General features: G+C 34.5%; 2 protein-coding genes across 3 annotated transcripts; both read right to left on the reverse strand.

The window, feature by feature from the left end:
* Positions 1–6,745: 6,745 nt before the first annotated feature.
* On the reverse strand, positions 6,746–11,398 carry LOC129900388 (mitochondrial acidic protein MAM33). Its single transcript, XM_055975352.1, has 3 exons — positions 11,152–11,398; positions 8,874–9,208; positions 6,746–7,305 (listed from the first exon to the last, which is right to left on the reverse strand). Exons 1-3 carry the CDS (start codon positions 11,341–11,343, stop codon positions 7,122–7,124), a joined length of 711 nt encoding a protein of 236 aa, XP_055831327.1. The 5' UTR covers positions 11,344–11,398; the 3' UTR covers positions 6,746–7,121.
* A 1,608-nt stretch (positions 11,399–13,006) lies between these two features.
* On the reverse strand, positions 13,007–25,187 carry LOC129900399 (nuclear pore complex protein NUP1-like). 2 transcript variants are annotated; one of them, XM_055975370.1, is made up of 10 exons: positions 24,793–25,187; positions 23,728–23,774; positions 22,811–22,926; positions 18,436–18,628; positions 18,012–18,314; positions 17,836–17,922; positions 17,049–17,696; positions 16,199–16,572; positions 14,962–15,167; positions 13,007–14,874 (listed from the first exon to the last, which is right to left on the reverse strand). In XM_055975370.1, the coding sequence occupies exons 1-10, from the start codon at positions 25,070–25,072 to the stop codon at positions 13,241–13,243; spliced, it is 3,888 nt and encodes a 1,295-aa protein (XP_055831345.1). In that variant the 5' UTR covers positions 25,073–25,187; the 3' UTR covers positions 13,007–13,240. The 2 variants fall into 2 exon arrangements, with proteins under 2 accessions (XP_055831345.1, XP_055831337.1); XM_055975362.1 differs by having other exon boundaries at positions 13,007–15,167.
* Positions 25,188–26,625: the final 1,438 nt, after the last annotated feature.

The raw sequence follows: 26,625 nt of genomic DNA on the forward strand, positions 1-26,625 counted from the left end.
TAATAATTATTTATTAAAAAATATTTTCCCTAATAATTCTTTCATTATAGTTGCTTTATATTGAGTTATTACGGGCCCAAAAAATCAGTCTTATTTTTTTTTAATCTCAATTTATATAATATAATTTTCTTTTTAATCAGTCTTTAAAGAATCACATTTTCTTGTTTAACAAATGTATAATACCATTATTGCTATTTTTATCCATGTTGATTGTTGGATTTTATTTATTTGATAAAAACTTTTTTATTCACGTGAGACTAAACTATCAATAGAAAAATATATGTAAAACACCATTACAACATAGACGTTAAAATTTCAAAACTATCCTCGTGATGAAGCAGATACGTCAAGTCATCAACAAAGAAATTTGAAATTCTTAAAATATTTTAGACATAAAACAGACACGTTAATAAAGAAAAGAAATACCTGGTTCTAGCCTCTTATTAGTATTGATTTTTGTTATACACGAACTAACAGTATAATATTTTGAAAATATTATTAATGAATTTTGATTTGTCAACTTGTAATAGCACCTTTTTTTTGTTACTTTATCAGGTTATCAATAACTACGTTTATCATATAAATACAATATATAATTATCTTATAATTAGTTGGTTTAAAAATGGTTTATTTGTATATTTTTCAGGTATATTTGCTATTGTACGTGTATATGCATCATTTGGCCAAAAGTAAAAAATAAATAAATAAATTTCATCACAATAGTATGCTCACATCAAAATATAATCCTGAGGGGTTACTAAAAGTAAAAGTGGAAATACATAAATTACAATATGGTAATTTTTGAGTTTCAATTTTTTTATGCATTTGTACCTTTTGTCCCACACAATTAAATCCTTTTCTCTACGATCACCTAATAACTACCATAATAGGTAACTATGCATTTGTTCAACATTAGATAAAGACTATCTCAAAGCAAACTTATTTATTTAAATATTGAAAAATATCACACGGTCTACTAATTTATATATATATTCCACATTTTTATCCACACAACATCCACCCCAAACTCTCTAGATTTTAATAAAATAACTAAAAGTATACGACATGACACATTAAAATTAATTCTTCGATTTCGATTAAAAAATTTAAGTTATGACAAATGTCCCATTCCCCAATGATTAATAAATACAAGGTTAGTGGATGTTAGAGAGTCATTAACTTAAGAATTGTTTACAAATATGATCCTTCAACTAAAAATAATTACATTTGTGAGTCAATATACACAAAATATATATTAATTATGTATAAAATATGTGTATCCTTTCATATGTTACAATGTATTGCTATTTAATTTTTTTTTTCGTTTCTCAAGATATGACAACTTTACCCTATGCCTAAGGTCTTTCACCTCCATTGAAAACTTTATATCTTTTCTAATATATTGCAGAAAAATCTAATTAATATAATTTCTGTGGTATTTTTGTTTCTTTCCAATTTTTCTTTTATCAAAAACATTCCACCATCATTATTCATTCATTCATGCATCAAAATGAAATAGTACCTTTAGTTTTTATTTATTTTATTTCTCTATTTTTTTATTGTGGGTTTTGGGGGAGATAAGATGAACGATGCATATGATGTGTTACTAATAATATATATAATTGTTGTTATATTGTATTTAGAGGTAACAATAAATTAATATATATGAGTATTTATAACAAACGCTTTATAAATGCCGTTAAAGGCTCGACTTTGAATATACAATGACATTAACTTAATTATTACTGAATGTTTTGCGGCAATAAATATTGTCGCTATAAAAATTCTATTGCCTCAAAATATCTCTTTTGTTGTAGTAACTATTTTTTTTTTACCCCTTAGTGCGCCAATCGAGAAATCTGAATTAATTGAATTAAGTTTGAAATATAGAAGCAAAATAAATATATGAAGTTTGTGAGTTTTAAATTTGTCATCAAATTTATATCTTGCATATATTAATTATTGGATTTACAATTAAATATTTATACATATTTAATCGGTTATTATAGCTTCACCTCATTAAATGATTAAAATACCGATGGTTTTTATGAATACAAAATCCTAACTTCGCCTCCATTATTATTGAACTATCCAGTTAAATTTCAAGGTACAACACTGGACCTTATCATACTCCGTATTATTAAATAAAAGAAGAAAAAACAAAAGTTGATAACAAAACAAAGACAATATTCCAAAAAATGTGAAATAAACTTTTGCCTAAATGAGAAAACGATATTAATTGTGGGTGGGGTGGAGTGCGTGTGGGTGTTTGGGGGTTGGGGGGGGGGGCATAGAAAGCAATATAAACATTTTATGCATTATCAGCCAATTTTAATTTGTCATGTTATTTGTTTTTTTTACCACGTTATCAATTACTACTTTTTAACATAAGAATATACATATAATAATTAAATAGTGGTATTGGTGAGATTGATTGAATTGATATAGCATATGGTATTTCATAAGGGTGGAACAGACAAATTTTCTTTGTCAATATTTTTTCGATCAAACTTATTATATCAAATTGATCTAATATAATTTACATTTTTTATATAATTTATACATAAAAATAAATTTACTCGATGCGCATTCAAAAAGTAACGGATTACCAATAACTACCATAATAGTTAAATATGCTTTTGTGCACATTCAGCCCTATCCTCAGCATAAAAGAAAAGATTAGAGTAGGTAATTAACGATCAACTAAAAGCAAACTTCCTATTTTATACTTGAAAAATATCACATCAAGAAGTTATTCTACTAATGTATATTATCCATCCACGTGTTTTTGTAAAATCTAAAAGAGATTGTTATTTTGTAAATAACTACTACTATATTATTATTTTTATCAATACATGTATATTTATATTGCAATTTGCACATATATTCCACATAAAATAAGATATATATATATATATATATGTATGTATATACATCTAAAAACTACATTAGTTGTATAAAAGTCTTATACTATTGGAAACCAAATATTGTATGAGCTATATGAAGATTACACCGACTATTCAAAAAATATATCTCGATATCTAATTCTGAGCCGTTGTCTTTTATTTTTCAAATAAAATAAAATAAAATGTTGGCAAATTTCTGCGTGGATCATAATTAACGGTCGGAATCTCCTTTGAACTTCCATATTGTATACAGTGTATATTGTTTAAATATCAAAGCATGGTTCTGTTTTGTTTTAATTTTTTTTAAAAAAATAATATTTTTTTAAGGAAAAATTATCAAATTACACACCTTATATTCCTATATTTTCAATTATTCCCTACCATTTGCAAAAATTTCAAAAATTCCTCTTCTGATACATAGAAACGATGCTGATACATCGCGATTTGATACATAAGTCCTTTTCATGATACATCGCTAGTTGATAAAAACCAAACACAAAATGTATCAGTAAAACATAAGTTTTACTGCTATTTTTGTTGTGTTCATGATATATTAGATTTTATAAGCTGATTCATAAGTTTTATTGATATTACAATGTTTGGTTTGTATCAACTAGCGATGTATCATGAAAATGACTTATTTATCAAATCGCGATGTATCAACGTCATTCCTATGTATCAGAAATCTGGAAAAAAGAGAAAATTCGAATAATTACCAAAAAAATCGAATTAAATTGTAACTGAACTTTTTCACTATGGATTTAAGTAAAATATCCTCTCTTTTTTTTATAACTATTTTGCAATTCAAATGCCACTAGAATTAATGGGGCACACCCACTCTTCCTTTTTGTAAAAATTCAACCACCATTTGGGGCCAAGAGATTTTTCCCAAAAAAGTTACAGAAATATATTGTTCGATCAATTAATTTATTACTATGAATATAACATATACAAGTTATATATTTTTATATAAAATTTTATTATATATGTATAAAATATTAATTAAAAACTCAATAACTTTTAAAGCTCATTAATTTTAAATATTGACTCCGCCTTTATTAATAAACCTCATCAAGTGCATACACACACACAAAAAAGTGTGTGGATGTTGAGACTTGGGGACAATGCATATAATGTGTTACAAAATAATTTTGTCTAAAGTCAAATAAGCATGAATAAACAAAACATGGATTATGCTGTTTGCTTGTCAACACATCCAAATTAAAAGAAGATTAATAAAATCTATCATTGTGTTTTTCCTAACAATTTCATATAACAAATAATGACATATTTCATGCCAAATTTTACCTCGTTTTTGTATTATATTTTTAAAAAATCGAAATGTAGACCATACCTTTTTGGTGATGAGTGATGACCTAGGAAATTATTAAATGTTTTGGAGATAACAGTACAATTAATTTGCTTTAGTAAATAATAAGTTGGAATTTTGACTCGTAAATAGTATTTCATAAGGAAGGTCAGAGATCAATTTCCCTTGTCAACGCCTTTTCAGTTAGAGCTTATTGCACCAGACTTTTCTAGTGTAGCTTTACATCTTTTGTGTGGTCACATGAGTGAGTTTATCTAGTACGCACCCAAAAGATAACGACTACAAATTTGGAGTTCCAAAACAAAGTAAAAAGAAGAGAGAACTATAAAATTGAAATAGTCAAATTCTATGCCTTCATATTCATAATAAAAACCAATTTGCTTTAGTAAATAATAAGTTGAAATTTTGACTAGTAAATAGTATTTCATAAGGAAGGTCAGAGATCAATTTCCCTTGTCAACGCCTTTTCAGTTAGAGCTTATTGCATCAGACTTTTCTAGTGTAGCTTTACATCTTTTGTGTGGTCACATGAGTGAGTTTATCTAGTACGCACCCAAAAGATAACGACTACAAATTTGGAGTTCCAAAACAAAGTAAAAAGAAGAGAGAACTATAAAATTGAAATAGTCAAATTCTATGCCTTCATATTCATAATAAAAACCTTAGAAAGTGGGGCAAAGGTTATGAATTATTAAACCACTGCAAAATTGAATTTGTCAAATTCAGTTCACACACAGTGACGTTATATTAAAACCGTTAACAACAACAACAACAACAACAACAACAACAACAATAATAATAATAATAATAATAATAATAATAATATACTCGCTATAATCTCACAAGCAAAAATTTTAGAAAAAGAAATCAAACTACACATTATGATGATGCCATAGTTTGATTTCAAGAACCACAAGCACAATAAAACATTTGATTATTCTCATTGATATTACACTACTAAAAAAAATAGGAAGTAGCGACGGATAAAATCTTTAGCTAAACGGTAAAAATCCATAGATAATCCTGTTCAACAATAGATTATAAAAAAAAAATTATCAGCTACGATCAATTTAACGATAAAATTCATATCTAATTTTTATTTTCATTTTTATTTTATAGTTTTACACTATCTTTTCATGACACAATGGTAGAGTAAGCCCACTTTAGTATTGTTTTTCTTCATTAGCTGTCCAATATCTCTAATGGTGCTATAAAAGATATGAAAACAAAAATCTAAGCCAAAGGAAGTTAAACTACACATTATAATAGTTTGATTTCAAGAACCATACGCTTAATCGAAGGAAGTGATGGGATAGATAAAATTCCTCAATTCTTAATTAGATGTCTCGCTTTTATATCTTGAGAATAAAAGAAATTTTCGATAAAAGTGTTTTTCTCCTAAATGGACCCTATGCAACATGAATTTGAATTAGTCAATCGGACAAATGATTAGCTCTGAATACTAGATAGATAAAATACATGCGAAGTAAACATTTGATTTTGTCTTTCTTAGGCATGCTACATTATCTTTTCTATTAAAATTCCTTCAGTTCCTGCGTCCTTGACCTTAAGGAATCTTCACAAAAAATCGGATAAATTTACTGTTTACTTTTTAAATTGATCTACATAAATTATATATTGATCATACATGATTATACATATATTATAAATTCGCTAGTTATTTTTAATTTAATCAGTTGGATGTATGTATGTTAGTTTTTAGACCTAAAAAGGCCACTTTTGATCTCTTTAATTTTATGACACAAAATGTTAAGAGTTAGTCAAAACCACATCACATAGAGAGAGGTCCCATTTGATAAACCTAATCATAGTCCATTAAGGAACTAGTATAGCTTGTGAGAGACACACAACAATTGACCAATTCATACAACACCTATCCCTTTACAATAACTTCTTTTTCATCACACCACTGTGTTGGGTTGACATCATGCTAATAACTTTTTAAAAACTTTTTTTTTTTTGTGGTGGTAGTTAGGGTAGGGCAAAGAAAAATGAATTAAAAGGTGGAATTCAAGAATGGAACATTTGATGGCCCATTGCTTTGTTGTATTGAAAATTTTGTTCTCCCATTTAAGAAATTATTTGGTTGACTTCATACCTAACACTCATTACTTCCTAAAACTGAAAAAGAATAGCAAATATATATATGTTCAAATATGGATTTTACAAATTTTAAAAATAAAATATACATATTTAAAAACTATAACCCATGTAGAAAGAACTTTCAACTTTTGACGATTGATGATACTTAAAATATGTTTCAAGTAACTTTAGTCAATGAAAAATTTATTAAACTCTACAAACAGTAATAGTGTGGCACAAAATTGTACCTAGAGTATCTTTTTTTTCTTTCTTGTACTATAAATATATCAGTTAACTATGACTTCCAATATTGCTTTACAGTATGATGATTGTTGGCTTATGCATTAGACCCAAGTGCCCAAAAACTATTGTTGAAATTGCACGAATTCCCCTTAAAATAAACTGGTTTTAAAATTTTGCCCTTCAACAACTGAACTTAGGTCTAGTAAGGGCACAAGTTCAATTGAGACATAACTTGAGGGATATTTTAATTAAAAAGTAAAAAGCAGAGCTTGGGTCAGATATAGAAAACAAAGGAAATATGGCATTGTTCTCTTAAAACATTAGAAGGATTCCTATGTCTCAATGATATTCCGCGATCAAGACAATTGTAAGTTGTTACAACTCACAAGTAAACTATACCTGAGACCTTCTAGCAGGCATATCATTCTTTTTAACCTGAAATTTTTACCTTCCATAAACTCTGATTCTTGACAATTTTTAGAAGTCTAGCATTTTTCCTAAGGTACAGAAACCACTTTAAAGAACCATCAAATGAAAGATTAGGCATGAGAAGCTCCTTGTTTACTGTCATTAACGAGCGAACCAACTGTTTTAAACCAACGCATAAGATTCCGATGGTCCTTCACATAGAGCCAAGCTTGTAGAAATGGAAAGAGGCTTTCGTTAATTCCTCGCTCTTCAATGAAGCTGTGCAGTGCATCTCTCATTTTCTCATCAATATCTCTGCATTTGCAATGAAACAAATCAGATGTAGTTCCACTTTAAAAAGTTCAAATCTCAGTCGCCACATAAAATCCACCGTTTATAATAAAAGGCCTTCACCCGTTGGATCTTTTTTATGCATAAGTAATGACATGCACAAACAAATACATCACAGAATAAAGTCAGCTGGTTTGAGAACAAAGAAACAATATGCAAACAGACACAAAATAGAGAACAAGTCCTCGTGGAACTGGAACAACAGTATCTTTTGATAAATCAGGAACCAGAATAATATCAGACATTAAAAACTGGAGATAAGCATTAAAACAGCACGATAATTTAATTCTCATTCCGGGTTCACCTAAACATCTAAACTGTTCACTTAAAAGAGGAAAGGAAAAACAGGTATCCTTCATTGACAGCATACAAATGCACAGATTGAAGAAATTGGCTTTTCGCAAATGAGATTTTCAGCTGATAAACTACCAAAACTTCTCAATGTAAGCAGCTTCAGCAGGTGTCTTTACGATCCTTGTTCACAAACTGTTGATTCCATTGCTCAACAAAGAACCTCTAGAGAAGTAAATAGTTAATTTAACATGGTTGTGTGTACCCACCCCAAAAACACATGAAATAAAGAACGACCAAATTTCAATCCTACGTTGATATATATCTCACTCTTCCTACAAAAGCCAAGGCGGTTACCGTCTTACACAGTTAACTCTTTACTCCAACTTATTCTCTTCCTAACTCGATTAGAAACTGATCAAGATATCAGCATCATGCACTGCTTATAACTTCAATCTTTCAAATAATCACAGCTGATTAAAACAAAGGGCAGCTCGGTGCACAAAGCATCCCACATTCACACAGCCAGTAAGCAAATTTTAAAAAGGGACCTCAAATGTAAAATTAGCTACATTTGAACATGTCTCTCATGAATGGCACATGCCCTAGAAAACCCCCAGAACAGTTAGAAGGAAGAGATCCCATAAACAACATAGAGTGACATTTTGTTTCATCACTGGCCAAACAAACCTTGCTTTCTTCCAATTCATCTAGGACACTTTTGCGAACTGAGTATCCGACAATAGCTCATAAGCCACTTGAATTTTCATATCATCAAAATGGTTCACTATTTGCTCAGGTCAAAGCCCTAAGTGCACGCATTAGAGTTCAGGGTTGTTCACATCCAATCAACTTAAGACATATTCACACTGTACCAGGACTAAGACAGATACTACATGACGAAGAATAGTCCTTTTTTGTGGATAAGGTACTTCGCCAAGAATAGTCTTTCTGCCTATCTTCTTTTCAGGTCACCCATATATTAAGGAGCCTCCAGTGCCCAGGCTTCTGCCTCGGAGAAATTTTCAAGGCGAAGTAACCCTTAAGCTACTATTTTCCATTATTGATTTTTACCCAAAAAAACTTTCGAGAAATTAACAAGCAAAGATGTGACGGTCAATGAATTGCATTCTCAAATTGTGTAGAACTGAATTAACATAAGCAAGCACCCAAACATGATGTCTCAAGGGTCGAAATATAGCAGACAGTCAAACACAGCCACACATCAGAGAAAGACTTACTGAAAAACTGGGCCACTGTAATTGGTTGGAACAGCAAGAAACCCACTAGACTGTTTCTTTGATCTCAATGAGACTGAGTGTATTCCCAAAGCATCTGGATATAGCCCACAAAGAAAATGCAGAGATTCCTTCTGTCCTGGCTTTGAAATGTCAACATGCAGAAAAAGCTGATTAATACCATCCTCCTCTTCATCTCCAACACCTCCAGGAATAATGTTGGCCAACCGCATGACAGAGATATCAATTTCCTCATTTCCAAGTGTTCGTCTTAGAACAGGACCACCATGATCAAGTGCCCCCTTGACGACGGTGAATGGAGAAGGAGGGCTAACTTTCTGTCAAACACCCAAAGAGATGCAAAAAGAAAATTAAAAATCACATAAACAGACGTTAAAATTAACAGCAATTCATTTCCAGGCATTGAAGCTTAAATAAATTTTAATTTAAATTTTGTAAATTCCATACTAAATGACAAGCTACCGCTTTAGATTCAAGTATCAAGACTTCCATTATAGGTATGGGTGTCATCATCTGCAGAAGCTATGCTTTGAACAGCAACAAAATCAATATCCTCAAATTTCATCGATTGGTCCTTTTCATTCTTCTGTTTTGGGTATTTTGTAGTACATCTTAGATGGTGTTTTTTAGGTACAAGAAGAGCCTCACACTTTAAAAAAGACGTGGTTTATATTTTTCCTTTGAAATTCTCTTCCCTACAACAATCATCCATAATTATCTATTTCCAGCCACTTCACTCACCACTACTACATACAATTACGCACCACCTCTAACCAAAGGTGCACCACAATGTCATGATCGTTCATTACATCGTCTACCTATCACACCCGTTCTTAGAGAAGAACCATTCTATGAACACCCTACATAGTTTTTGCTAATCCCTAAGGATTACATGTGTGAGTTGGAGAAAGTGTGTAAGCACAAAAAAAAAATGTAATCCATAGATGTACACACACTATCCTCTACTAGTATATGTGAGAAGCAAGTTTCACAATAGATTGATGATTTGATCCATAAATAAGCACATGGCATTGATTCATCTTTATGGTCCATAACTTAACATCACTGACATCCAAGTCCAGAGAATGACCTGCAAAAGAATTCCTTCTTATCAGTAAGTCTAGGAACTAGATGTATTAAAGTTGTTCTTAGAGAAGCACTCAAACATCTAGAGACCAGCATAAAAGGTCTAAAAATGAACAACTTACATCCCGTGCTACCTAAACCTAATGCAAACTTCCATATCTCTTATTTCAATGCCATCAAAACCAATATTTACTATGATATCAAACAAAAGTTTGAAAAAAAAAAACATGTAGCACAATTTCCAAATAATCCAATATCATTTGTTCTCTCAAAAGCATGTAGGCTCGTGTAACCATCACACTTTAGTAGCTTGAGGCTAGATGGTAAATGCTCTTTATTACAGATCTCTCTTCAACTGCTTAGCTTGATATTCACTACACTGAGAGACTATTCCACCTCAAGCTCTTATAATTCAAAACAATTAATTACATTACCTACAAATATTTTACTTGGGTGTATGCAACCCAGTTGTCAGAAGGAGAACGCTATTGCCAAAGTGCATTCACCCAGCATACATATCATGTTAGCTCACTAGCGCAATTTCACATACTTCCATTGTGTGGAATGCCAATTTCCATAGTTCCGCATGTCCTTAACCCTTGCTGCACCATTGTGCTTTTTACCTTCTCCACTCCCTCAACGGTTACTCAAGTATCTGTAGACCCCCCACCCCAAAAGAACAAAACATAAGAAGAAACTATACCCTCCTTTGAGCTATCATCCTCAACTCTCTCTCTCTCTCTCTTAACCACACTTTTAACTTTATAGCTTATATTCAACTGCTCCTACAATGAAAAGAGCACCAATAAGTTTCTTGTATCATAAACACACCAAACTAACTCAATCTCTCAATAAAATCTCCATCCAAATGGTAAAAGGACCCTCCACCTTCAATCACAAAGTTGAGGGGTTCAAGTGAATGTAGCAAAATGGAAAGAGACACTATTTGGGCTTCTGGTAGGTTCCCTTCAGCAGAAAATTACACTGTCTACACATAGCTTAGAATCATTTCATACATTTAGTGAAAATTCCGACTCCGCCAAGGTTAGCAGTAAACACTCATACTGTCGTACACACAACAAAAGATTCAAAATTTAATCCAATTTTCAGTTGAATATAGAGACCCATATGATGATTTGGGGGAGTAGGGTTAAAGAAGAAAAAGGGGGTTTACCGGAGGAGGAGTCATTTTCGAGACTTCAAGATAGTGATCTTTAAGGGACCGGAGGATTATACTGTTCACGGCTGATGAAACACTCGTCGACGACCGCCGGCATGCAATTATGCGCCATGGCTGATGTTGTTGCTGCAGTGCGCTTCCGGCGCATGCTAGAGCCTTCCGTAGCATTTTTTTCACCCCTCTCATAAACAGCTTCTCTGTGTTACTCTGTTTTTAGTGCTTTAAAGTTCTTTTTAGGTCAATTATTTTTAACTAAAATAACTTAGGTATTATATATATATACAAACTCCACTTTAATTTATTTGTGTTATATTATGTTTTAATCTTGTGATCAAATATGTCACGTGAAAAGTTATAAATAAAAAAATTGTCAAAGAAAGAAAAAGAGAAAGAAATAGATATTCTTTTTTAAACAGACTAACAAAGAAAGCAAAAGAAACAAATTGAAACAAAAAGAATATATATTTTTTGATACATCTTAGTACTCTGGAATATATTGATTTTAGAAGCCCCGTACACAAAAAAATCATGGGACTCTATGTGATTTCAATTTCAATTAGAATTTTTAAAAACTACTTTATCCTAGATTAAGAATAAGGTTATTCTCAGTGGCAGACAAGATAAGAGAAATGAGATTGAGATGGTTTGGACATGTGCAAAGGAGAGGTGTCGAAGCATCGATTAGGAGGTGTGAGCGGTTAGATTTGGGGGGTTATGCAGAGGAGTAGGGGTAGATCGAGAAAGTATAGGAAGAGGTGATTAGACATGATATGACGCCCGCGGACCAATTTACGATGTCTCCGTCGCTGATGTTAACTCCATATCACCGAGGACATGACCTTAAATAGAAAAGAATAGAAGTCGCGGATTAGGGTAAAAGGTTAGTAGGAGTAGAAGGGTAAGGATAGAATGATGTCTTGCCTGTGACGATTTAGGTTTGGTCGTAGGTCTAGGCGTGTCATCATAGTTGTGTGATTACGCCTCTCGATTATCATATTACTTTGTTATTGTTACTGTTCTTGTTTTGTACAATTTGCATCGCTTTTCGTTTTTGCCATTATGATATTTATACTGATTTTTCTATATTATTTGGGGTTGATACTTTTGAGCCGAGGGTCTTCCGAAAACAACATTTATATCTCCATGAGGTAGTGTTAAGGTCTGCGTACATTCTACCCTCCCCAGACCCCACATGTGGAATTTCACTGGGTATGTTGTTGTTTTTTGTTGAAAACTACTTTATCCTAAATTCTGATTCATATATGTATATATAAAGGTAATATATTCGCTTGAATAGACATATATATTGAATACCCACAATATTTATTTATAAATCTTCTTGTTTCTTCATATATTATTTGGTTGAAATTTATGCAAACAGTCTCATATTTATTTGGAGGGTAAAGCAGTGGCAAAACAAAATACCCTTGCGTCCCCTTGAATGAATTGTAAGCCGGTGATTTTTATTTAAATATTAATTGTTATGTATTAGACATGATATACATATGATTTCACAATGTATTGTTACTTGAAAACATGAAATATAAAGCAATCTCAATTGATTCGTAAGGAAAATAAATTGAATTTAAGATATTTTTCAAAAATATTGTTACTTGAAAACATGAAATTTAAAACGATCTTAATTTATTTCTCGATTCACAAGGATGACGAATTGAATTTAAGATGATTTTTAGAGAGAAATCCATTTTCCTCGAGAGACAAATAAGATATGTCCTCATATCGATTCTTTGAGTATTTGTCTTCCTAGTCTTCAACGCATGAATGATTATCAAATACCTTTAGCTTTTTCTCTATTAATTAATCTTCAAGGCAGAAGTGGAAATGGATGTTTGTCATGATCAATTTACCTTTAGATTCATCAAAAGAGATGTTTATAGACAAACATTTCCTTCCTATTATACATGTAGAAGTAGTACAGAAAGTAAAGTTGACTAAACAATATGGTGAACCAAGACACTTACCTCCCCGATTCATACAACACATTCATGTCTTGTAAAAACTGTAAACAAAATTGTGACCTTTGATCGCTGTGCTATAATCAAATGATTAGTCATCTCGTCACTCATGTCTTATCAACATTTCTTTTGTATTTGTTTCTATTTACTTTCACAATCCTCCGACCTGATTTGTCAGGACCACTGCTACCCAACGAGAAGCTCCCTCCACCACCACCAAATTCTACACTGTTTGATGCTGCAAAGGGAGAAGAATTCTGAGGTACTGCCTGAACTAGACTACTTGATGCTGCAAATGGAGAAGAATTCTGGGGAGCAGCCTGACTCTGCTGTCCGCCAAACTGGAATGAACTCTGTGTTGAACCAAATGCAAAGCCACCTGGAGAGGGAGAGACAGAAGGTTGCCCAAAAGAAATTGCAGGTGCAGGAGCTTGCACAAGATCCTCGGCCATGCTGTCTTCCATGTTATCATTGTTTCCAGGGGATGCAGCAAACGCAGGATTACCAAACATGGGCTGTGAAGGTGAATTGGTGGAGGAAGTTGAAACAAATAAAAAACCAGAACCACTTGCGGCGTTGGGTGTTGATCCAAAGACTACCGGTGACGTGCTTGGAGTAGCAAAAGAAGATGAAGATGCTCCAAATGGAAACCCAGAGGGGGTAGAAGAACTAAATGAGGAAGTAAAGCCAGTAGACTTGGTGGGCTGCCAATTAGATCCAAAAGTTCCAGCAGTGCTAGAGGCTTGTGAAGAGGCCGAAGTAGCACCGAAGTTGAATGGACTAGGATTGACTATGCTACCCTCATTTGTCAAGGAAGCTGAAGAACTAGCACCAAAACTGAAGATGCCAGGTGCAGCACTAGTGGACGTGTTGCCGGCATTTGCAGGGGAAGTTGAAGAACTACCACTAACATTAAATATGACAGGAGTAGCTGAAGTATTGACAGAACTTGTTAAGGAAGATGAAGAATTACCACCAAAATTATATATACTGGTGGTAGAGCTGCTGGAGATGGCAACAGCATTTGTTGAGGAAGCTGAAGAACTACCACTAAAGGTGAATATCCCAGGAGTAGAGCTGTTGGAGGTATAAGGTCCACTGATTTTTGGAGGAGCTACAGAACTGGCACCAAAAGTAAATGGCAACGGGACCGTCCCATTTGTAGGCCCACTTGTACTGCCTGCTGCACTTGATGAACTAGCACCAAAACTAAATATAGCACTGCTGGAGCCCGCTTGGTCATTATTTGAAAGAGAAGCAGAAACTTGACCAGTAGAGCCAGGCGCAGAACCAAACACAGGAAAGTTTGCTGTGGATGGCAATGAAGCAGATGAACTGAAAGGAGCAGGCATGCTCCCTGAGAAAGCAGAAATGCCAGATCCCCCAACAGAAAACTGTGCACTAACAAGCGATTCAACTCCTGTACTAAAAACAGAACCCTGAGACTGTGTACTACCTGTAGTAGCTGTGGACATTACTGATGAACTAAAACCAAAAATACTATTTCCCGAGCCTGTAGCTGCAAAAGACGCACCCCCAAAAGGTGAACTCTTCAAGTTGCCAAAAGTAGTTCCAGTCTCAGATTTGGCTTTCGCATCCGTAGTTTCTGAGGTGGAAGTTGTTGCTGGTGCTGAAAATGCTGGCGGAATCGCGGAGAAACCAAATTTGGTAGGAGGTTCCTTTGAAACTAAGGATGCTGCACTGGAACCAAAGAGACTGCTAGCAGAGGCGGTAGAGCTACCTGTCGTGGCACCAATCATACTCGAAATGCTTGTCAAAGGGGAAACAATATTTAAGCTGCTAGTCAAAACATCATTGGTTAAATTACCCGATGTCAAGGAAGAGGAGGCTGAGAAAGCAGGACTGGTAGCAAACAGTCCATTACTTGAAGTGCTAGATGGAGCACTAAATGAGAAAATACCACTTGTTGATACTGCTTCTAATTTGCCATTGCTGCCAACAGCCTCCTGTGAGCTATCCAACTGAAAAGGATTAGGCCGGCTATCAGTTGGGCTGGAGGCTAGATTGGACAGGCTGCAGACATTTGAACAAATATCAGATGCACTTTCAGGTAGTCTTTAAAAGGGTGCACAAAACACACAAGAACCCAACTAATTTTCTTATTCATCATATTTTCTTATTACTTTCTAACAGCTAACTAGTAAACCTTCTGAAGTCTTTCATCATCTTCCCTCTCTCTATAAACTTCATCGACCACTAGACTACACTCTTGGGGTGCAAAAGTTCTTATTTTTTACTAATCACAAGAAAAGATTTCCTCTAAGGTTTCCTCTACTCACAATTACACTGGAAAGAAAAACTGCTACTCTGACATGAATTGAGAGTGGATAAGTGATAATAAGAAAAATATCATACGTTTAGATCATGCAAGAGACCTGGGATATTATTTTTCGATTAAATTTCAATGACAAGTAAAAGATACCAGGTAGTGGCAAGGAACAAATTGTAAATGTCAGCACGATACTCAGTAATAGTTTTTCTTCGTCTTTGGGCACAGCAAATTCAGGGTTCCAGAAGCTTGAAATGATCCCCAAAATAACAACACAAACTCAAAAAACTGAGCATGTTTCATCACTTAGTAAATTTGAACATATACAAGCTCAAATCTACCTTAGAATTCTTCAAAACCTTGCAAATCTGTAGAACATTTAATTGCTCATCGTTGTGGTTGACTACCAACTTTTGTCAACCATGGCATTTTCACAGTGCTATTGAGAAATTAATTAACATACCATCTCTATTTCGGATAAAAATTTAGAAGATTTAACTCAATTAAGAAAAGGGGAAAAGAGCCACCACTAGTTCCCCTGAATCAAGTGAAAACATCAGCTAGGAAATGCATCACAAGGAAACAAGTATCCCAAACCCATGCATATTGAGAAGTACAACTAGCATTTCACTAATAATAGCAAGATATTTGCAACAGAGGAGACACGGATAGCTACGAACACTATCATTAGAACAAAGAACCTATAAGAGCATCACATGACAAAATAATTAAGAGTCAATTGATCATACAGGAGTACATTGTAGTAGGAACTAACCTGCTCGAGCTTACTGGCTTTGACCCTGTGACGGGGGTTGATGGTGAAAATAGGAATGGTGGAACCTTGTCAACAGTTGTCTCCTTTGATTTGTTAGACGTAGTTGCTAGTAGGTTAGAGTTCAGTGATTGGGAACCTGCACTAGACAGGAATATGGTGTTCTTGATAGTGGCTGCACCAGTATCAGGAATCTCCATATCAAATTTTTTGCCTGGAGGGGTCTTTACTTCCAGTAAAGAAGCAGGTTTGCTTGTGGGTTCAGCAGCACATAGGGGCTTCTGGTCAGCAGCAGATATTTCCAGCTTCCCTCTCCCTTCAGCTAATTGAGATGAAGGCCCATTAGAGTTTATGTCCTCTTCTAGCTCAAAAGAATCCTATAGAAAACACCACAACAAAAACACGTTAAAAAGAAGTCTATCATCTCAATAGGTAATGACCAGAGATGACATCAACCTCAAAAGAACTGTAAAGAAGGCGACTAAGAACAAAATAGCAACGTTGTCTGCAAATTGAATTCATAATGGCCAGTGAAGCAGCTAAAGTCACACAAATGGAACACAGGATATATCCACTTGCATAAATGATAATACCAGAATAGGTGGAGGTAAATAGTATAGAGCAGAATTAAGTACCAAATAAAATGGTCACACGGATCTCTACACTGGGAGGGAACTTTATCAACAAAAAATAACCGCTCTTACACAAAAGACCATTTTTTCCCAAAAAAAATTAAAATACAGAAAGCAAGCTGTTGAACAGTATCCTCAAAAAAGGCACTAACAATGTCAATTCAAAACTTATTAATGCAAGTCAAAGAATTCAATGCACTTGAGACAAAGGATGCACGCACCTCATATGCACTCATCTTAAAAGCGCGTTTCTTGTGAGGAGGTTGAGCTGCGGACTTATTTTTTTCAAGAGAATTGGATTCAACATTAGGTTGAGTATCTTTGAATGAAAAGATTGTATCCTTTTTTGCTATAGCAGTTGACTCGCTAACAGAACTCGTATGTCCATTTTGTTTAATTTCACTTTGCTTCGATTTTTCTCTGGGATTGGGAGAAAAAACTTTAGACCAATTCTCCAACTTATAGCTATCTTGTGCGCTCTGCAGCAGCTTGGGTGAATCCAAATCCTCCAAGCTTCTAAGAGCTCGTCCATGAAGCATGTTCTGTGTCAATTTATTCTCTTTCCCTGCAGCTAATTTGGATTCTAATGATTTTCCCTTTGGGGTTATCTTTTCAAGTTGCTCCAATATCTTTGCAGCAGTCTGACTGGACTTAGGAGGGATGGCCACATGCCTTGCAGGCGTGGTTTTGGTATCTTCGACATCTCCAACAACTTTGGATACCTCTGGATGCAGGTTTACTGCAGAAGCAACTCTTGCACTGGGACGTGAAGTTCCAAAAGACTGAAGATTAGGTTTCTGCCTAATCCTACGCATGGGGCCAACAGATCCAAGATCATCATCCAGAACATAACTCCTTCGTTTGAGGGCCTGAAAGAGTTAAGAATAAAAAATTAAATAAACAAATAGGGAAAAGAAAGAAGTGAAAAGGATAAGCTCATTTGATAATAACACAGGTTCACAATGCAAATAAGTTTAGAATAATAACATAGTCATCTGTAATAAACACCTGTTTAGAACCAAAAAGTTCATCGTGCTCTGACACTGGCTTAGATGATGAAGACCCACCATAGACATAATTTCCCGAGCTGGTAGCCTGGAGAGTAGATCAATTTTAGAACAAAAAAGTTTCAGTCACACATATAAAGGATTTCCAACATCAAAGTAAACAGAACGCATAGAGACCTTCTGAACATCAGTTTGACGAACTCTAGAGTATGGCGTACGAGCCATGCTGTATATTGCAGATCTGCCACGAGATCTTGGAGTGGTAAACCCATCTTCTCGAACCCCGAGAAAACCAACAGTCCTGGTTGTCACTGATGGAATGGGTGATCTTTGGACATATTGTACATTTGTTAGCAGTGGTGTATCTTCTCTCACAACTTGACTTCGTGTGCTCAGCATTGATGGTGACACCTTTGATGGCCTACTCCCCATGTAGGCTTTTGCAAGCTCTGCAGGAGATGCAATGTCATCTTCAAGAATCTGTAAGAATGAACCATAAATATGTCAGGCTACCAAGAATATATTCAATTCTTGCAAGGTCAACAGAATTGAATATCCATAGAAAATAGTCAGAAAGGAACACTGGGGAATATGATCTAACCCTGGAGTTCATGGCAGGACTTGCGAAATATCCACCGGACGTAACCTTCAGAGACCTATTTACTTCCAGCAAGCTGCTTGAAGAATCCAATGCATGTCTAGATTGAATGGCCTCGGCTCTTTTCTCCTCATCTCCCATAGGCATGTCAACAGCTTTTGAGTGTAAAAGTTCTGTCAAGCGATCAATCTCAGTTCTGCGCAAAGAACATTTCGTGTCTGTAAATCATATCCACCTTAAAATCAAGCAACAGAAGATTCCACTAAAGAATATTTCCAAGTCCTTAAACGGCCTATTTACTTTCACTATTACCACTACCAAGATTGTTTTCTTTTATCCAAAGAATCCGATGCAGTTAGCGAGAGTCGTGAATACTACTTCCAAAAAAGATTAACTCGTTAACATCAAGTAGAAAAGTAAGCTCAAAAAGATAGTTCTGAAAGTAGAAAAGAAAGCTCAAACAGATAGTTCTGATATAGAATTGCTCAAAATGCCAAAAGTTAGGAGTAGTTACTTGAAAAAATGCCCCATCAAGAATTAATTCTGTTGATTCCCCTTTTTCTATTTATTTACTATTACGATTCTGAAATTGCACATAAATGATGTCACATCAAGAATAAGATTATGTGGCATTCCCCTTGTTTAATTGTTACTATGAAGTTGTACATAGAGACAACAAGAGAGAGAGAGAGAGAGAGAGAGAGAGAGAGAGAGAGAGAGAGAAGAAATTGGCAAAGGAACATTACCAACAGAAGCACATAGTTGTAACACTATGTTCTTGCCGAATACAGATTCAGTGATACTGACACCAACACAATGTGAAACAAATGCTTCCTGAAGTAATATGCAAACTAAATGTAGAGAAAGTGTAAGATCGTGTCGATTGGGAGTTTTTGATTTACTTAATCAGAACTATGGATTTGGGAAAATATGGAGCATTTGGATTAGGAAATGCACATCAACTGTGAAGCTTTCAGAACTGGTGAATGGTGAATCAGTGGGTTTCTTTTCCTCCGGTAGGGGCTTGAGCCAAGGTGATCCATTATCTCTCATTTTATTTAATTTAGTAATGGAAGTCCTGAGCAAAATATTAAAAGGTGGCTGTTGAAAGAAACTGGCTTAAGGGCTTCACTACAGGAGCAAGAGGGCAAGAGGAATTGTTATACATATCTGACAATGACGACGAACCAATCTTAAAGAGCAAGAAGAGCAGATAAGAATTTTTGGGTTAATTCTGCTGGTTTTTAAAGGGAAAATTATTCTTTATCAAAAAGTCACTTATTCGGTCGATGAAGGAGATGACATACTGAGACTGGAAGATTTATTAGGATGCAACTTGCAAGGTAGAAAACAATGTGTGGGCATGCCGCAGGGGAATAACTTCAAAGCTAAAAGCATAGAAGTGTAAATGTGAACAGCAAGTGGCAAATTGGAAAAGACAATACTTGTCATTGGGAGGTCAATCGGTTCTTATCAGTGTTTTTAAATCCACCGTTTTGTCACTCAAAGCGGCAAAGTAATGCAAAGTGAGAGGCATCATCACTTCATAAGCAATAAAGCACAAGTTATATGAACAAGAAATACTTGATTGTTTGAATCTCAACTTTGATGAGTTTGGATTAACATTGACATTATTGTGTATTCGATGTTGAAATTAGTTTCTTATTAAAATTTGATTACTATTATTATTATTATTGTTGTTGGTACTAAGTCATATATGTATGGTATTGAACATTTTCAGAAATTGTGCAATTATTTTAAAGACGCTTGCGCTTCATTTCTCACTTTCCGCTTCAAGGCCCATGGACTTAATGGCTTGTCTGTGCATTTCTCTTCTTAAAACATCGGTGCTTACAAACTCAGTACTGGATGCATTGCCAACATATATTATGTCCATATTCCCACTTCATGCAGAGGTAGGAAAAAGTATAGAGAAAAGAATTTTCATGGTCAGGCAACAGGAAGAAGAAACATACAATTTGATAAACAGGAACACCACCAGAGCAGTCAAAGAAAGGATAGGTTGGGAATAAAGAAGTTGGGAATACACAATCAAAGTCTACTACTTAAATGGATTTGAAGATTTACCAAAGAAGGAGCCCCCTGGAGAGAAGTGGTAAGAGAACAAAAATAGAAGGCCACTGGGTAAAATTAAAGCAGTAATCATGTCCTGCAGGATGGGAATCTGGAAGAACATCAGCCGCCTGTGGAATAGTTGAGGTAACTTGAAGTTTTAAGAGCTGGTAGGTAAATACATTTACGGCTTGATGGATAGATAAACCAATCCCCTTAAAGGAACAATACCCTGAAATCTTCAAGATGGCACTATGGCAATATATCCATTCAGCAGTAATTGCAGAATATTGGTCCCCAAAGGGTGGGACATTCAAATTTGAATGCATGACAACAACCGGGTATTACAGAGCATACGCCAACTACTCCAGCTCATAGGGAACACCAAATATTACATGACAGCCCAGATTCTTTTATTTGGCAAGGAAGCAAAAAAGGTCAATATACAGTCACTACCTCGAGCAGTAAAACAAAGTCGTTATGGCTATGTTGCTAAGGCCTCATTCGTTTGCGCACTTATGGAGGTCTGAATTAGAATCATTTAGAACTCTGCCCATTAAGTGCATTTGTTTTTTCACTTTTAAAACATCTTAATGAATCTGAATGAATCAGATCTGTAATCAAGTCTTAACACTATTCAGACTTTAAATACAAGCTTTCTTTCGCTCTCCCACTCGGCACTCACGCCATTCTTCTTTCTGCCAAAATTATTTATCCCATTATATTTTTCTCCAATAACTAGTTGCAAGCCAAATTATTTCCTCAGCGAGATCTCAAAATTTTTATTTGGAACTATATATCTTGATTCCATGTTTTAAATGGCAAATTTTGTTTTGAGATTAGGGTTTTAAAAGACCCTTCCAAATATAATTTAAGACCAGTGTGCATTGAAGAAAATGGCAAATTTGGATGAGATGGGTAAATTCCCCTATTACAATGAAGAGTTGCAAATTGTTGTTTGGCCAGGTTACTTACAAGGATGCCCGCATATCTTTCGGCATTATTCGCAAAACCAAAAATTAGTAAATTTAGCCTCGACTTCATTCCCTTATCTTGTTAAACCTTTCTTCTCTATTCCATGATTCTATCGTGACCACATGCTAAATGCAACAAAGACATTTTCTAGACAACAAAACGATGACAAAAATATTATCTTTTTGTAAGTGGTTTTGCTTTCATTGTTTTGTTGGATAATTTTTATTAATATACAAATTTATGTTGAATTTCAATTTTACTATAACCACATTTGTTACCGGTAATTATTTTATTGGTATAAAATTTGATCTCCTTATTTATTTTGTTGTATATTTATAATGTTTAATTATGGATAAATTATGCACATTCAGATGTTAAACAAATAGTCCTAAGGAAGTGTTTGGATTGACTTTTACTAAGTGGCTTATAAGCTAAAAGCCATGAGTTGGGGACACCCAACTTTTGGCTTTTCTTTAAAAACTTTTTCAGCCTATAAAAAATGCTTAAAAGCACTTATGTGTTTTCCAAACACTTCCAAAACTAAAAAAGAGCTTAAAAGTCAAAAGCCACTTAAAATAAGCCAATCCAAACACCCACCTAATCATCCAATGTTCAGATCCATAGACCACATCTTAATATACAGATGTCTTAATCTTAATGAAAACAAATGAGGCCTATCTTATACTAGGGAAAATTATTTGGAAAAATAATGCACCACACAAATTGAGATGTTTCAAATGGCTAGTAGCACATTAAGCATGTTTAACACAGAAATTTACCGAGGAGAGGAATGATTAAATGTGACAATTGTGGGCTTTGTGAAGAAGGAGATGAGTATACACGTCATCTATTCATAAACTGTGGAATGACAAAGCAATTATGGGACAATGCAGAGCTTGCTGGAACTTCAGGGGTGCATGCAAAGAGCTACCAAAGATTTGCTGCAATGGTGGTACAAGAAATTAAGAAAACTAGGAAAATGTGGAGCATCATCCTTGTAACAAATTTTTTTAGGTGGGTAGGGCGAGGGTCGAGGGCCATTGGGGTGACGTGGGAAGAGGACCAGAGAAGTTATGATGGAAAGAGGGAATTTTTCTCAGTTCAGATTATTTTCTTTTTGCTTTTTTGGAATAGGGTGGAAGATGAACATGGCATAGATGGGATGATAGAATCTCTCAATTCAATGAACGTGCAGTATGCAAACTGGTTTATTGTTATTTTGAAAGGCACAGGCCTGCTTCTACAACAACCAGTTATCAATATTTTTCCAGTAAGGAATCATCATAAAGTTCTTTTTTAAGGCAACCCAGTCAATTACCACAAATCTTACCTTGTAAATGTCTTCTGCTTCAAGAGCTGCTCAAGCTCTGAGAATGCGCCGTCCCCAGAGCTGCACGCATCATTGTCACCTTCTTGTCCTGCCACCACCAGTGCTCCAGCATACTCCTTCACAGAGAGGAAGAATTGTTCCACATAGGGACCACTTTTATCAGCATTAACCATATATATACATTTAAGGTAGAGAATATATTTCTTAATAGCAGTGCTCTTAAAAGTAAAAAGCGCAAGGTGTGACAAGGTTCATGGGCTAGAGGTGAAAAGTGAAACGCATAATTTACCCAAAAAAAACACTAATACCCAACATATATGAATTTAGTACTACAGTACTCAACTTGTAACTAAAGTAACTAATTTTCGCATCACATACACATTAATACTGATATTAATCCAACTCATTAAGATTGAGATCCAAAGAATCATCCGTATTTTTTCATTTTATCACTTTGTGCGTCATTGTATGGAGCACAGATTTCTCCGAGGGGCATGGTTTCACCCTTGAAGCAATAACACCTCGCATTGCATTGCTTAAAGGGGTGACTTTTAATAACACAACTTAACAGATAAATTATAGAACCCCTTTGGTTACAAGACCAGCAAAAGAAAAAACGACAGTCGGCATAGAAGGAATACAAAAGTTGTCATGTATAGGAAGACAGATGATCCACAATCCACATAATCAAATTATAGTAAATCAGCACATTCCTCCTACAAGATTTGCATGGTGTTATCAGCTTTCATCAGGAATTGAAAGTGAAACATACATTTCTTAATAGATTATGATTCTAGCAGCACAAAGTAATACACAAGCTACAATGTCTTGGAAGACATATGATCACATAATCAACTAAGATCTGGTTGTAAAGGCACCATACCTTTGCAAACAAAGTTCAAGAATAATAAACTTACATTAGGACGTGACTCCTGAGGCAGATTCTGTGATTCTTGGCTTGGTCCTGTTTATATCAAAACAAAACCATGCATCAACTAAAGCAATTGCTGAAAGCAGAATAGAAAGAGAATGCTACTAGTACACCATTGGCAGATCAATTCCTCTTCAATAATACCAATCCATCAACTGCGCCTTAATCCCAATCTAGTTGGTGGGCTGGTGTCAAACCAAAGTAGCATTCCAACAGAAATTATTGCCACTTACAACCAAAAAACTGAATAGCCAGTGGGTTTATCGGCTGACAACAATGATCAGAAGGAAGAAGGAGATAATGGAAACTAACCAAGTTGGAATGTCTATCATATCAACAAAGTCGAAAAAAAAACAGCTAATTTTATGAAAACAGTTCAATGCATTCTCAGTGACAATATAGGCTCAGTTAGAAATATGTAAGACTGTCTATTAAATTTGAACCCCTTGGGATATTCCAAAAAAAGGAAAAAAGAAGAACTCCATCCTCGTAACTATACAAGCTCGAGTAGCAAGGAGAACAATATTGTATATTAAAGTCAAACCTCATAATAATATCAAACAAGGTAAAAACTCCATCCTGTTAGAAAAAAGCTCAAGTAGCGGCCCAAATCAGTAAGCAAATGTTCTGCTACAAACCCAAATGAACACAACTACTGGTTTCTCAAGTTTCAGGGTCAGACAAAGCAAAATTACCAACTTACAACTCTAGCCATATACCCAACGAACCCAAATTTACAGCACCAAAAACTTCAACAATGAAAAAACAAAAACTCTTTGCGCTACTACACATTAATATATTCATCATTGAACAACCTACACACACTCAGATCCAATCATCAAGATAAAGCTCATCCTTTGTTCCTCCCAAAAGAGCAAAAAAAAAAAAACTCTTTCCTCCAAAATATATCCAATTTTCACACTACATGTAACATGAGTCCAAAAATCGCATAACTACGTCTTCAGGAAACACATCGAAAACAATACCAAAATTACATCATTTCCTTGAAAAAAAATGATAAATCACACAACTTCAGCAATAAATAGAAAACCTGGAGGTGGAGATGGAGGTAATGGCGTGGGAGGAGGAGGAAGGCGTTTAGTGAATATGGAGGAAAAGAAGCGATGAGCACCGGAAGTTATGAGCTTTGCCGCGGGATCAACCACAAGCTTTGTGAGCCAACTAGGGTTTCGGAGGGCCGTCGGTGGACGATCGTACGGAGTCGTCTGGTTCCGTCGTAACGGCCTCTTCCTAAACTTCCCTCCGATTCCTCCTCCTTCATAATCTCCCGCCGACGCTGACGCCGCCGTCCCATCACCCGCCGTCGACATTTTACTGAAAGCTTCGAGAAAACAGAGAAGAGAGAGAACACCGCTCCAAGTACCAAAATTGAAGAGGGAGAAATGTGGAGAGGGAAATTAGGGTTTTATTTCGTAAGACAGACAACAGAAAGAGATGCCCATTATTATTTTGATGATAAAATAGTACCAAAAATATTATTCGTTTCATTTCTAAAAATAGTTTTATTCAATTATTTTATTATTTTAAAATTTAAAATAAAATTAATTATTTTTTCATAATTTACTAGAATAATATTCATTTAAGTGATTATATCTTAAAACATATGTAAAAGTAAAATAGCGAAGAAAAAAACTCCGCATAAATGCTTCTTAATAGACAGGTAAAGAAAATAATAGAAGTACTCTCATTTCGATTTATGTAAATTTAATTTGCTTAAATAATGCCAAATGTATAATAAATTATATTTTTTCTCGTATCAATTATAAAAGATCGATTAAAATTTATATAATCTGAATTTTGCAAAATGATGAACAAAAATTTATTGTTTTTCTTTTGTTGATTATTTGAACGTTGTTGATTTAGAAAGTTGGCGGGCCAATTTGGGGGACCAAATTATTGGCGCCTGTGACTGTAACTTTAGTATTGCTCACCTTACTATGTTTAGTTTAGTTCAGTGCTTGCCAAAAAAGTACACCAAATTGTATCATTTTTCAGTCTTCAAAAAAAAATTATTATAACCAATCTTATATTTTAATTATATTTATTGGACTAATTTAAATTTACGTAGCAAAAGGAATTCGGAAACAAAATAATGCAAGAATTATTATTGCAATTGAAATAAATGGCAAAATGCAACCAAAATATAAATGAAATTAACATGTAATCTACATGCTAAATCGATAAAGTTAAGCTTTTCAGATTAACGAATGTTTTTAGGTCACTATTGCCTAATATACGACGACAACAACGTATTCAATGAAATCTTATAAATATAACAATGAAATATATGTGTTGTGCACCCAATTTTAAAACTCCAGCCTTGACCGATAGTGACCCATCATTTTTTTATTTTAGTTTTTTTAATTTTCGACGCGATGTCTGATGCCCTAATTGAAAGTCGATTAAATTTGAATCATACACTGCAAAGTCCATTTTCCATTTTAAGGGTTAGCGCTTCCAACATGATGTTCTTCCATACTCAAGACTCGATCTCATGACCCATTGTTGTTGGCCCCTCCAAACCGTCATTGATGGCAATTTTAAGGTTTTCCAACCTCGAAAATTCGCTCACATTGTTACTTTATTTGAGTTATAAAATCCAATTTTGGCTTTAAAATTCGAAAAAGAGTAGATTTTCTTCACATTGATAAACTTAAGTGATTATGTGAAACAGACCTAGGATTTCTATAACGTTGGTGCACCTACTAAAAAAGGAGAAAAAAATAAGTGTTATGGAAGAATTAATCCATATTCATTTAGGTAAATAACTTTTCATTCAACCAAGTACACCATTTGACCTTTTCAGAACGACGAGTGCTAGCAAATAATACTAGATTAATTCTAAAATATATGTACATAAAAT

This window comes from Solanum dulcamara, chromosome 1 (assembly GCF_947179165.1).
Source record: "Solanum dulcamara chromosome 1, daSolDulc1.2, whole genome shotgun sequence".
Lineage (NCBI taxonomy): Eukaryota > Viridiplantae > Streptophyta > Magnoliopsida > Solanales > Solanaceae > Solanum > Solanum dulcamara.

Excerpts from the sequence above, each read along its gene's own strand:
- LOC129900399 (XM_055975362.1), bottom strand. The coding sequence starts at position 25,072 with ATGTCGACGGCGGGTGATGGGACGGCGGCGTCAGCGTCGGCGGGAGAT. Across the intron at positions 23,775-24,792 it reads ACCTCCATCTCCACCTCCAG|GACCAAGCCAAGAATCACAG; the intron begins GTTTTCTATTTA and ends TGATATAAACAG. Across the intron at positions 17,697-17,835 it reads AACTTTTTGGTTCTAAACAG|GCCCTCAAACGAAGGAGTTA; the intron begins GTGTTTATTACA and ends TAACTCTTTCAG.
- LOC129900388 (XM_055975352.1), bottom strand. The coding sequence starts at position 11,343 with ATGAGAGGGGTGAAAAAAATGCTACGGAAGGCTCTAGCATGCGCCGGA. Across the intron at positions 9,209-11,151 it reads CGAAAATGACTCCTCCTCCG|AAAGTTAGCCCTCCTTCTCC; the intron begins GTAAACCCCCTT and ends GGTGTTTGACAG. Across the intron at positions 7,306-8,873 it reads TACAGTGGCCCAGTTTTTCA|AGATATTGATGAGAAAATGA; the intron begins GTAAGTCTTTCT and ends TTGCAAATGCAG.